The sequence below is a fragment of the Megalops cyprinoides genome, chromosome 4 (genome assembly GCF_013368585.1).
Source record: "Megalops cyprinoides isolate fMegCyp1 chromosome 4, fMegCyp1.pri, whole genome shotgun sequence".
Taxonomy (NCBI): Eukaryota; Metazoa; Chordata; class Actinopteri; order Elopiformes; family Megalopidae; genus Megalops; species Megalops cyprinoides.
Window position 1 is genome coordinate 24,501,897 of NC_050586.1, and position 12,347 is coordinate 24,514,243.

Consider the following 12,347-nt stretch of genomic DNA (forward strand, 5'->3'; position numbering starts at 1 on the left):
AGAGCTATTTTCTGCACACCACTAGTAATATACTGTACTTTGGATGGTATTATTGAATATTATCTGAAATTTCCAGTGCTTCAGAGCAAATTGTCAGACCCTTGATTTAAAAAAAATGCATTTTAAAAATACTCTGGAGAGACATCCACATCATGCAAGTCAAATGGATTTCAAAAAGCACAGTGACTACATTTGCATGCATCCTTGTCCTGTCCCGCCACTTTCATTTAGTTGAAGTAGCTACAGCAGCAAGAACCATGCCATTTTGTTATTACACGTTTGTCTTTGCTGCGGGTCTATTGCTTCTGCAAAACGCATTCCTCCAGGTTGCTCTCTTGGCCATCATTTTGAAAAGAAGAAGACGACAGTGCAAGTGGATTCAACAGCAATATATTTGGTCAGCATGGTACCAATCCTGCCACACTGTGCAACCAGATGATTCTGGATGAAGGTACATACCCACGGCTGGTGGAAAGGGCTGGTCTTGACAAAGTTCACAGATGGAGAGCTGAGGGAAATTTTTGTATGTCAAGGGAATCAATGTATGTGAAATGCTGTGCCTGCTATTCATCCCAAGGATGTCACTGTTGGTGCACCCATACCTCTTGTCATACGAGTGGCAATAGCACTGTATAACCTGGCCAGCTGTGCGGATTATAGTGTCACAGCCAACCAGTTTGGTGTGCACAAATCCACAGTTTAAACGTTTGTACACCTGTTCTGCGAGACTATGGTGTTCCACAAATAATAGGGTGCATTAATGGGACACATATTCCTATTTTACCACCCACTGATGACTACAGAGACATTTCCTTAACAGAAATGGATGGCCCTCTTACATCCTGAAAGCCACCGTGGATGACAAATATTGGTAGGAAAGCAAACTTAAATGAACAAACTAATTAATTATAAATATGCCTATTATTCATGGCCTTAGCTGGCCCAAACGGCACCACATTTTATTACAGACAATCCAATCATAAAATAATCCTGAATAAAGTAGCTGGGATGTGAGGCTGCTGGAGAGAGGAGAGAGAAGCCACAGAGACAATTCAACAAAAACCTAATTATTTTATCATTTTTGATTTTCATCTTTTGGAACATTGACTGCAAAGTTTCTGGGAGTGTGCATGATGCCAATGCTTTGAGGCAACCAATTTGGGAAGGATCACTTCCTCCCAAAGGCTGGTTATTGTCCTGTTTGTACATTTTATGTTTGTGACAATTTTCCCTTTATTCTTGAACAAAATGATTTTCAATCTGTCATTTACTTAGACCTATGAGACCAATAAATCTGTTCAATATATAAGTCCAGTCAATGTTCTAAAGGTTCCAATTCCATAGGATAACAAACTACTAAGCACATATTCTCCACTGCATGTATATTGTGTAAGTGTAGGCTACAGTTTGGAGTGATACCTTGACCGTAAACAGCTACTTGGTCACCTAATTACAAATTTAATACAATCCCAAATCACTACATGTGCGATTCATTGTATTGTTGTGTCTTTTAGACTGATAATAATTCTAGATAAGCGAAAAATAATCTGTTTTTTTTTTTTTTTTTGGTGAAAACAAAAATGAACGCTTTGCTATTGTTCAAATGAATTGATGTGACTAATTTTAATCAGGTTTTCTATCAACTGAATGACCTGGTATTATATATATATATATATATATATATATATATATATATATATATATATATAGTGTGTGTGTGTGTGTGTGTAGACATAGACATCTGTTTCTTCATTAATTCGCGTTGACCGTGCACTTAAAACGCTAAAGAAGCAAATGAATGCACAACAGTCTGATTGATTGCAGCGTGTAGTAACTGGAATGAATTAGCAAAGAGATGCAAAAAAGGAGGCTGGCATGAATGTGATGATGCTCCTTTAAGAAGGGCCGGCTGAGTTTATTCTCTTCATGCTGAGTTGCAGAGTTTTTCCCCTCCAGCAGTATAAAAGGCTGTAGAGCGCCTTTTCCTGCCGCAGTGCCCCTGATTTCATCAGCAGAGATGAGCTACTCTTTTGACAACGTATTCGGCCCCACAGCCTATCGCGCTCCACAGCGCAATGTCTTGAAACCGTCAGGATCCACTGCTTCAAGCGGGTTCCACTCTCAGTCATGGTCGCGGGGCTCCACATCCTCCTCTTACCGCCGCGGAGGAGTAGGAGGCTACAGCCAGCTGTCCTCCACCGACAGTCTGGAGTCATTTGACGGAGAGATGAGGTCCCGAAACGAGAAAGAAATTCTGCAAGCGCTCAACGACCGCTTTGCCGGTTACATTGACAAGGTGAGGCACCTCGAGCTCCAGAATAAGAACCTCGAAGCAGAGGCAGTAGCACTAAGGCAGAGCCAAGCCGGCAGGTCGGCAATCGGGGAGCTCTATGAACGGGAAATTGGGGATCTGCGGAGCATGGTAGTACAACTGAGCAACGAAAAATCCCAAGTGCTGCTAGAGCAAGATCATATTGAAGAGGACATCCAGCACCTGAAGCAAAGGCTGGATGACGAAGCACGGAGCAGAGAGGAACTTGAAGCAGCAATCCGAGCCATGGCCAAGTATATTGATGAGTCCGGTCTAGCTCGCCTGGAGCTCGATAAAAAGCTGCAGTCACTTCAAGAAGAGGCAACTTTCCTCAAGAAGAACCACGAGGAAGAAGTTGGGGACCTCCTGTCGCAGATTCAGGGTTCCCAGCTGACATTCGACGTGAGGGACGCAATGAAGGCGGATGTTACCAGTGCCCTGCGGGAGATCCGCGCTCAGCTGGATGGCCATGCTTCCAAATACGCAACTCAGGCTGAGGAATGGTTTAAGGGTAAGCTCCTCTTCTGCCAATCACACTGTCGCTACACTTGAAGCGAGATACTTTCATAATCCTGCTGCATTTTTGGATGCAGTCGATTTCTTAAACTCTTAAATTTGGTTTTATTTCGAGATTAAGGGGCAAGGTCGAATTTATAAAGATGACTGTGCACTTGGCACGGCCTCCATCACAATGTCAGTGATGTGAGACTCACGATAGCTTTAGACGATAAAATCCGGAGAGGGAAAAGAGACAGAAAGAACCCAAGTAAGTCCTGTCTTTCTGGTGTGTGCTTTTGTAGATAGAGACAGCAGTTAGCGCGTTTGTGGCAATAGTGCACTGTCACCGCAGTTTTCAGAATCCATTTTGCAGTTACGCCCATCTATTCAATATAAAGGAAAATGTATTGAATGGAATATTTCAAGCTCTACCATGATGTTCATTCAGTGTTTATTGTGTTGTTCAATTGATTTTGTTTCACCATTTTGCGTAAGATGTGTGGTTCATTCTACTTACATCCATAATCATAGATTTATTGTTAATTTATCTTTGAGATTAAGAATATTTCAGAGAGATGAAAGGCTACTAGTGACATTTCATTAAATCATTAGATATTTCATTTATCCCATGAAATTGGCAACATGTTCGTTCTACACATATAATTGATCAACAATAATTTATTAAAACGTACCCACATAAAATGCGACATGTAGGATGTACTATCATGGTTGTTGTACTGGTTGTTACTGAAATGTTTTAAGTGATCCAAGTTCCTCGGAAGTTATACATTAAAATGATTTAGACGCCTGTTTTCTTGGAGAACACATTTTTCTTAAGTCAAAAGTAGTCCCAAGACTTCAGGGTGTATAGTCCCAAGACTTCAGGGTGTAGTTCTATTTTTGACGTCTGTTTCGTTTGGGGTTTGGATGGCATCGATGCAGATGTGACAAACGTTAAGACGCGCGCCAGAGCTAGATAATATGTGAGCCTTTGCAATCTGCTGCTCGGATTTGGAGCGCACTGGTGCGCTCCGAGCTGGTGGAGAGCTCCTACTACAGTGACGCCGCTGCAACCACCAAATATCAACAGACGCAGCACGCTATGCACTGCGGTTTTTTAAGGACACAGACATTTTCATGACGTCATCCTGTTCAGGTTTATAGTGCGCTTCATGCTTTGGGTAAGAGCATGTGCCATGAATACTGAGTATGTTACCATAGAATTGTACGGTCATTCATTTTTAATAAAAGGTACAAGAGTCAAGCAAATAAGAATTCAAATGTAGTTACTTATGGTCAAATTTGAAGGTACTCGTTCCTGGTGTGTTTTTATTATTATTATTTATGTAAAAAGAGTGAACATTAAAATGGGTGTGATATTGTTAAGATTTTATACATAGGTGAGTATGACTCAGCCAATTGCAGTTGGTAGTGTCGCGCTTTAGCTAAACGGCAGAGGATGGCATCCGTTCGTGCATTCAGTATAATTAAGTCTTCATTGCGTGCTATTGCGATTAAAAACCTTGCTTTTACTCTGAAAACAGCATTTACATTTACATTTATTCATTTGGCAGACACTTTTATCCAAAGCAACTTACAAGTGAGGTAGAATATAACATAAGGACTCAAAAACGACAATGTCAAAATGATTGTCTGGTTACTCAGTTTTCTGATCAGCTTCCCATGTTCACAAACATGTTATTTATTTTTGCCTTAACAATTCGACTGGAATGAATAGGAATCCATGTATATCACAGTGCACATCAACCAATCTTGAGTTAAGGAAGGCCTAGAATTGGGAGCAGAAAATCGTAGCTGTATTTGACTCTGCTGCCTCCAATGGTGCTTTCATCGGTGATTGTCCCTGAAAGCATTGAAGCCTTGCTATAGAATCTGACAGAACATATATTGCATATACTACACTCCTTCAACCAATTTCTAATCAATTCGAGCTTTTCATGAATTTCTGTCCCTGTATCAAACACTAGGAGACGGAGCCCTTGGCACCATCCTCCCTCAAGGCAGCGGCAGGGTGAGACTGGGACTTGAGTAGTTGTTGGGTTTGTGTACATGCATGTATTGTTCAGTGCGATGTGTGGGTTTGCCTGTTCTCGGTTACAAGCCTGTATGTGCGCATATGGGATTTTGTAGCGACATCAGCAAATATTTTTTCAATTCACCTAACCATATAAACACTCTGTGGCACTCTAGCAAATGGAATTTCAACCAAACAAGGAAGCGACATCTCTACCACGAGCAACCTTCAAAAATAAATCAAGCCTAAATAAAGGGGGATAATTCACTATGGTTAATTTAATAGCACTTTTTTTCTATGGTAAATTCTATTCAAAAGCGTAACTGAAAATGAAAGAATATGAAAATGACAGTTATTTTCTGTGATTCCTGGTGGTTCAAGGGGGTTTAGACAAGGGGATATTCTATGCATGGTTCATATGTTTAACACCATTCCTTTTGCACATGCCTGTGGGAGAGTAGAATGCGTGGTGTGTTCTGTAAGTCTTGTACTTGTGAGACTGCGTGGGTGTGTGCGTGTGTGTCTACACAGAATGCATGTTGTGTCATTGCATGGAGTGTAACCCCAGACAGTGCTGTTCCAAAGAGGGTCCTTGACTAATAAGACACATTTTGGCTGTTCAGAATTGCCTGTCGATATATGGGTGTGGAGTGAAAAAGCAGAATCCAGCTCGTCTAAAACAGGCAGTAAGCCAAGCATTGCAGCCCAGTAATAACTAGAGTGCGAAAAAGGTGCTCAATTAGAGCATTGAGAAGGCATGCGCTGTGGAGGCAAGTCAGTGTTTAAAATTTCAGACATCAGGCAACAGTAAGATTTGAGTTGACGTAAAGCAGTGTTTCTCAAACCTCTCCTGGAGGCCCACTGTCCTGCATATCTTCTATCTATCCTTGCTGTTCGATTAAATCAGGTGTGCTCAGCTAATCAAACGTGCCACTGATGAGTTCAGTCAGGTAGGTAGAGCAAGGATAGATAGAAGATATGCAGGACAGTGGGCCTCCAGTAGTAGAATTGAGAAACACTGATGTAAAGCATGGTAGCAAAAGTGTTGGATCATTTAGGGGTAGGGGGACATTTCTCCTTTGTTGGCTGTGACACTAAAAGAGCACTGGTTAGGACTTCTGTAACAAGCTGCTAAACTAGTGGTTTAAAGAACCATTTGCTAATTTTCAATTGTTAATTTTTCTTTTGGTGACAGCGTTGTTTTTCCCACAACATTAATAGGGGGTTTAAACAAAATTACATATTTTTATATGCCATCAACATGTTTTCAGAAAAATCAGTGTAAGCTTTATGATGATGATGGCAAGTGTTCGTGAAATCGCTTTTGAAAGAATGTTTAGTTTGTAAGATGCTACCTGGAACTGCAGTTGTAGGAACAGAAAGGTTCTATTGTTATATGAGTATGCATTATTAACTTACAGCTGTCGTCCTGAGGAAACAAACGGAACAAAAGGAATTGTAATTTTAACAACATATTCTTCTAAGTAAAGTATTTCAAATTTATGAGTACATTTCCTTCTAAAACTGGACACAGCGTGTTGGTACTCTGTGTTTGTGTGTAGTTGTAATGGTGTCCATTTCTTCTGACAGTGCGCATGGATAAGCTGTCAGAAGCAGCACACTTCAATACCGAGGCCATCCGAAGTGCACAGGACGAGATTGGGGAGTACCGCCGGCAGCTGCATTCTCGCACAATTGAACTGGAGACACTGAAGGGGACCAGGGATTCTCTGGAGAAGCAGCGATGCGATATTGAGGACCGCCATCACAGCGATGTCTCCTCCCTACAGGCAAGCTGTGGCTCCTTTCCATCTCTCAACCCTAGCCCTGCCCTATTACATGAAGTACTGAACAAACAACCCATTTTGAGTTAAAGGCAAAGAGTATGAATTCTTCCAAAGAATAGGTAACAATTTAATCGCTGAACCTACATTGTATCCATACTTCAGTCAGACTCCATACTAAATTTCCTGCCTTGCAGCAGCCAATGAGATTGAGCAGACTTTTTTAAACTCTTTGTGTGTGTTTGTGTGGCTCCTATAGGAAACAATTCACCAGCTGGACAATGAGCTGAAGAACACGAAGTGGGAGATGGCTAACCAGTTGAGGGAGTATCAGGACCTCCTGAATGTGAAGATGGCACTGGATATTGAGATCGCTGCTTATAGGTGATTGCCTATACCTTGTACAAAATATTAAACTTATCAATTAGATTTTACCTTTACGTGAAGTCATTAAAGAAAATGTTGATCCAGACAGAAGTGGCACATGGACATTTGTTATGACTGTGAAAGTCTTTGCAATTCCCTGTCATGGTATTGTCTCTCCAACAGGAAACTGCTAGAGGGTGAGGAGACACGGTTTATCACAAGCATTAGTCCTTACCCTTACATGGACAGCACCACCAAGATCTCTCACATCAAAGTCAAGGCAGAGGAGATTTCTGACACTGTAATTCTGGAGGAACAGACAGATGAAACCCAAGTGACAGAGGAAGTAACAGAAGATGGGGAGGCAGGAGAGAAGGAGGGTGAGGTTCAGCAGGAGGAAGGTGAGGAAGGGGAAGAAGAAGAGACTGGTGTGGAAGAAGAAAAAGAAGGGGTAGAAGAGGCTGAGGAGGAGAAGGAAGAGGGAGCTGAAAAAGAAAAAGAGGAAGAAGAGGCAGGTGAGGCACCTGAGGAAGAGTCTAAAGGTGAAGAGGAGAAGCAGTCCGAGCCATCTACTGAAAAGAAGTCTCCCTCTCCAGAGGCCAAGTCACCTGCTAAATCACCACAAGACAAACCACCTGCAGTTAAGACCGAGGAAGAAAAAACACCTGCCAAAACACCTGAACCAAAATTGCCTGCACCCAAATCCCCTCCTCCAAAATCTCCTGTATCTAAATCCCCAACTGTAAAATCACCTGAGTCAAAATCTCCCGCAAAAAAATCCCCAGAATCCAAATCTCCCGCTGGAAAATCACCAGAGTCCAAATCACCATCACATGCAACGCCAGAGTCCAAATCTCCAGCCCCCAAATCACCACTCCAAAAATCCCCAGAATCCAAATCTCCTGCAGAAGACAAGTCTAAATCTCCCAGCCCCAAGTCCCCTGTCCAGGAGAAGAAGACCCTTGCAGAGGACAAGCCTAAGCCATCAGCCACCAAAGACAGTGCCAAGCCAGAAAAGGATGACAAACCTAAGGAGCAACCACAGCTGTCCAAAGAAGACAAAGAGAAGGAGCCTAAGGCCAAGGCAGAAGACAAGTCTGAAGGTAAAGCAAAAGAGGATCTGCCCGTGAAGAAAGTAGAGAAAACAGAAAAAGATGATATTAAGAAGGAAAGCAAGACAGAAGAGCCCCCCAAGAAGGCAGAGACTCCTAAGCCTTCTCCCAAGCCCACAGAGGAGAAGACTTCACCGAAAGCCACACCACAAGAGGCACCGGTTTCTGCTAAGAAGGAAGAGGAGAAGCCAACCCCTCCAAAGTCAGAGGAGAAGCCAGCCAAAACAGAGGCAAAGCCCAAGGCTGAGGGCAAACCGGCTCAGAAGGATGTCCCTGAGGAGAAACCTGAACCAAAGAAAGAAGAGAAGAAGCCCGAGCCCACAAAGGAAGAGAAGCCTCAAATGGAAGTGAAGAAAAAGGAGGAGCCTAAAGCAGCTACAAAGGAGACCACGAAGGCTGAGAAAGTTGAGAAGTCATCCAGCACTGACACCAAGGAGACCAAGACTACAGATGAGAAAGCCAAAAAGTGAACTCTAAACAGTGATTATTAACAGAGCAGGATAAGATGCAGTGGGAATAAATTCCAGGTAAAAATAGAGAGAGAGGGCAAATGACCTGAGCAGCCTTTACAAATTAGATGGCAAAAGCAAGCAAATAGCATTTATTTTGCAGGCAACCAAAACACGTTATGATTGCTTCTATATATGATTGTAGTGAATGCAGAATGCTTTTTATAACACTTGAATGTGATGACTGCCCTAACTATTAAGTGCATTTAACAAAAATCCAACAGGCTGGAGATACAGTGGCAAAAATAAATCATGTTAGTGAAAAATACTTTCATAGCTGAAAAAATCTAAAAGGTGACATGGAGGAAGATATATATGGAAGATAGACAGATATGATATGTTACAAATTAATAGATTAATATATTACAAACTATATACGACTCATTTACGAAAAAGCAAGGAATTCTAAATCGCTCGTTGTGCACCTAATACACTTTATGTCAGTTTCAAGCAATGATATGCTGTCTGTAACCCCACTTGATTGTTGATTGTTGATTGTTAATTGATTGAGCAATATATAGACTGCTGAGATTATGCAATACAAATCAATAAACACAGATGAATACAGTAAAGGTTAATATGTCATGTGTCTCCTTTATCTTGTATAAAACAAAGAAAGCCTGTGTACAGAGGCTGAAATATGTTGTTGGCTTTAATTTCAAGTGCCAGTCTTGCCATTTCAAGATCTATAAATGCAAGCAATGATTTTGCAAAATATGAAACCTTAGATTGTTAATGGCCACATCTACAGTACATCTGTTCAAGGTCCATCTGTTAGGTTGTGCTTTTTAAGCTGGAATGCCATATAAAAGCTGTTATAGTGCAAGCAGGGTGTGGAATTGCAGTGTTTCTGTGCTGCACTGCAGCCAAGAATAGCGTTGCTCAGCAGCCTCCCAAATCACATTGCACAGCTCGCATGCAGAAATTAAATTTCATCAATATTTCAAATGGCAAGTTGAAAAGAAGCATTATGACTCAAGGAGGTATGAATCATCATGCTTATGTCCATTCTAAAAATTAGGGCTGTTCAAAAAAATTAACACTGATCACCAAGGGGTTTTGATCTTTCCAATCTAATTCTTGGCAATGGGTAATTCATGACATGACAGGGACACACCCTTACATTTAACTTAAGGGAAAATGTATTTGAAATTCCAAGACACTCATATTTGGAAATTACTGCTCTCAAAACTGTTCAGCGGTATGAATTGGGGCATTATCATCTTTGAACATCTTGAAGAAACAACATTTGCACCATTAGTGCATCTGGTTGGCTAACATTGTTTTGTGTTCCTTGGCCATAACTCTATTACACAGAGTAATAATCAGACCCAAGGACTCTCGCAAGATTGCTGTTCATACAACAAATACACCACCATATTTAACAGTTGGGAACAGACAGTGTGGGTTTAAGGCAAAAGACACCGAGTTATTAAATTACAAGCAGGCAGGATAATGCATAACAGTAAAAGGGGGGTGGGATACTAAAACGATAACTTGATTAAAATACTTACGAGCACAGAAAGAATATTAAAAATGGTAGTGTCTTACATATGTCCAAGAATTGACATTCACCCTAAATATATGTTACATGACATGCGATACAGAGAGGAAGTGTCCACAATTTACAAAGCACTCAAAACAGGTCACAATACCTGTCACAATGGAACAACAATGTTGCATCGTTACATGCCATTTAATTGCTAAATTGTCAAAAGGGAGATTCCACGCCCGTTCATGGAGTACAACAATGTTGCATTTTCACGTGCTCTTTGATTAATAGGTTGTCTGAGGAGGAATTCATGCTGCTCTGTTGCTGTCCTCTGGGTAACCATCATTACATACATGTGTATACATGTGCTAGTCTAGTGTTTCACAAGCTCATCTACATAGTTTATGAACACCATCTAAAATACGTTCTGCACATTTAACCGCCAAATTATTAAAATGTATCAGACATAAGTCAGTCCATACAAACCTGCCACTCAAAATACTGATATCAGTATAAGGGAGCTGACAAATATGCATTAACTCAGTTACTCTGTATACTTTCAAATCCAATTAAATACATGAAAAACTTAAAAAAACAAAAACAAGAAAAAATGTTTGCTGGAGTCCTAAGTTTGAAACAGTGGTTCAATCAAATGTGATTAAAAATGTCTAACGAACACCTTGATTTCTTTTGAGAGTCCTGAAGACTGACACTCTAATCCAGAAAAATTTTTCACAAACTTATTTTTGCCCAGAACCTGCACACCAAAATCTGTAGGAGTGCTTCTATGAAAAGGCCCATATTAAAGTAACACATGTGTACTAACACAACATAACACATATACAGTTCAGTGGCGGCTGGTGAGCTGGAAACAGGGGAGGCTGAAACATTACCTTTAAATCTTTATTACTTTCAACCTGTTCTCCTTTATCCTCCTTGATTGCAAATAAATCAAATAATTCACAGAATAATTGACACCAATGCGTAAATAGAGTAAATGATTATGCTCGCGAAACAGCACAGATTGTCTGTAGTTTGTGCGCTATTGCGAAAGCTACAGCATGAGGTTGTTTAATTAACAAGAATGGCAATTTGAACAATTAAGTGGCAAGTAATCCCAAAGCGTTCTCTTAAATGTTTCACATTATAGCTTTCTTGTGTTACAAAATTCAAATTACAAAACAGAGCTAAATTTAGTTAGATCGATTTAAATTACTGAAAAAAACTTTTAGGCTAGGTTGAGTGCAATGAACAATAACGTTTAGAACACAGACCTCACAACAGCTGTGATGTATCATGAGCATTTAATGTAACTTAAATCGATAAATGCCATCCTTGTTAATTGAACTCCCCTGTTTCCAGCTCACCAGCTGCCACTGTATAGGTGTGTATAGCATCACACACCTGCATTTAGTAATTATTAGTGATGAATTAATTCACTCTCATCACTTAACTATGCTGTCCTTAGAAACACCCAATCTCCATATTATATTTCCCCTTATTATACTGGTAATAATCCTGTGCACAAACTTCACCCCGGTTTTTCTTACTACTGTCACATTAGTCTGCAATTCACTTCATATCATGCCTTTCATAACTTTCACTTAAAGCCTTTAAAAATATTTTCCCTTCAGAAAAAAAATGTTTAGGTCTTCTTTTTGTTAAACATTGTTTCACTTGTGTAATTGTAAAATGTTATGGGTTAAGTTTTCTAGCATTGTGCAGAGCAAAGTCAAGTCCAAAAAATGCAAGTTACTATTGTACACCCTCAATTGACATGTATTACACTGATGGGAGACTTTCTGCAATGTGTCATGAGGTTCTGGCAAGACAGTGGGGGGGGGCTGACCATTCTACCCAGCAGAATTGTCCTATGTTCTTCTGACACATTTGTTGTTTTTCAGCTCTGTACACCAGTACTTTGGATTTGAAATGATACAATGACTACAGTACAGACTGTGAGCTTAAATGAGAGTATTTTCATCCATATTGGAAAAAGAGTTTAGAAATGACATTAGGTTTTGTACATAGTCTAGTTGTACATACTAGTTTTTGGACAGCTAGTTCTACAAGTGCCTTTTATATGGTAGATATGTTTGTTTGCTATGGTAGCATGCACAAGAGAGCAATTTATATGTCTAGCCTTGATTCTAGGCTTTGCATTTGCCTTTGGAGTTTGTTGCTGGTGACTGCATCAGGACTGTAGAAGTGATAATGCAAGATGGCCATAATGGAGCTGA

The 12,347-nt window shown here is 40.5% G+C and overlaps 1 protein-coding gene across 1 annotated transcript; it reads left to right on the forward strand.

Moving 5' to 3' along the window:
- Positions 1 to 1,961: 1,961 nt before the first annotated feature.
- LOC118776534 (neurofilament medium polypeptide-like) lies at positions 1,962 to 9,086 on the forward strand. The gene is made up of 4 exons (XM_036526906.1): positions 1,962 to 2,822; positions 6,435 to 6,634; positions 6,888 to 7,012; positions 7,178 to 9,086. The coding sequence occupies exons 1-4, from the start codon at positions 2,018 to 2,020 to the stop codon at positions 8,574 to 8,576; spliced, it is 2,529 nt and encodes an 842-aa protein (XP_036382799.1). The 5' UTR covers positions 1,962 to 2,017; the 3' UTR covers positions 8,577 to 9,086.
- The last annotated feature ends 3,261 nt before the right edge of the window (positions 9,087 to 12,347 follow it).

What these genes read in the sequence shown, in the direction of transcription:
- LOC118776534 (XM_036526906.1), top strand. Translation starts at nt 2,018, where the DNA reads ATGAGCTACTCTTTTGACAACGTATTCGGCCCCACAGCCTATCGCGCT. An exon ending in GCGATGTCTCCTCCCTACAG is followed by an intron (nt 6,635 to 6,887) that starts GCAAGCTGTGGC and finishes TGGCTCCTATAG; the next exon opens with GAAACAATTCACCAGCTGGA. An exon ending in ATTGAGATCGCTGCTTATAG is followed by an intron (nt 7,013 to 7,177) that starts GTGATTGCCTAT and finishes TCTCTCCAACAG; the next exon opens with GAAACTGCTAGAGGGTGAGG.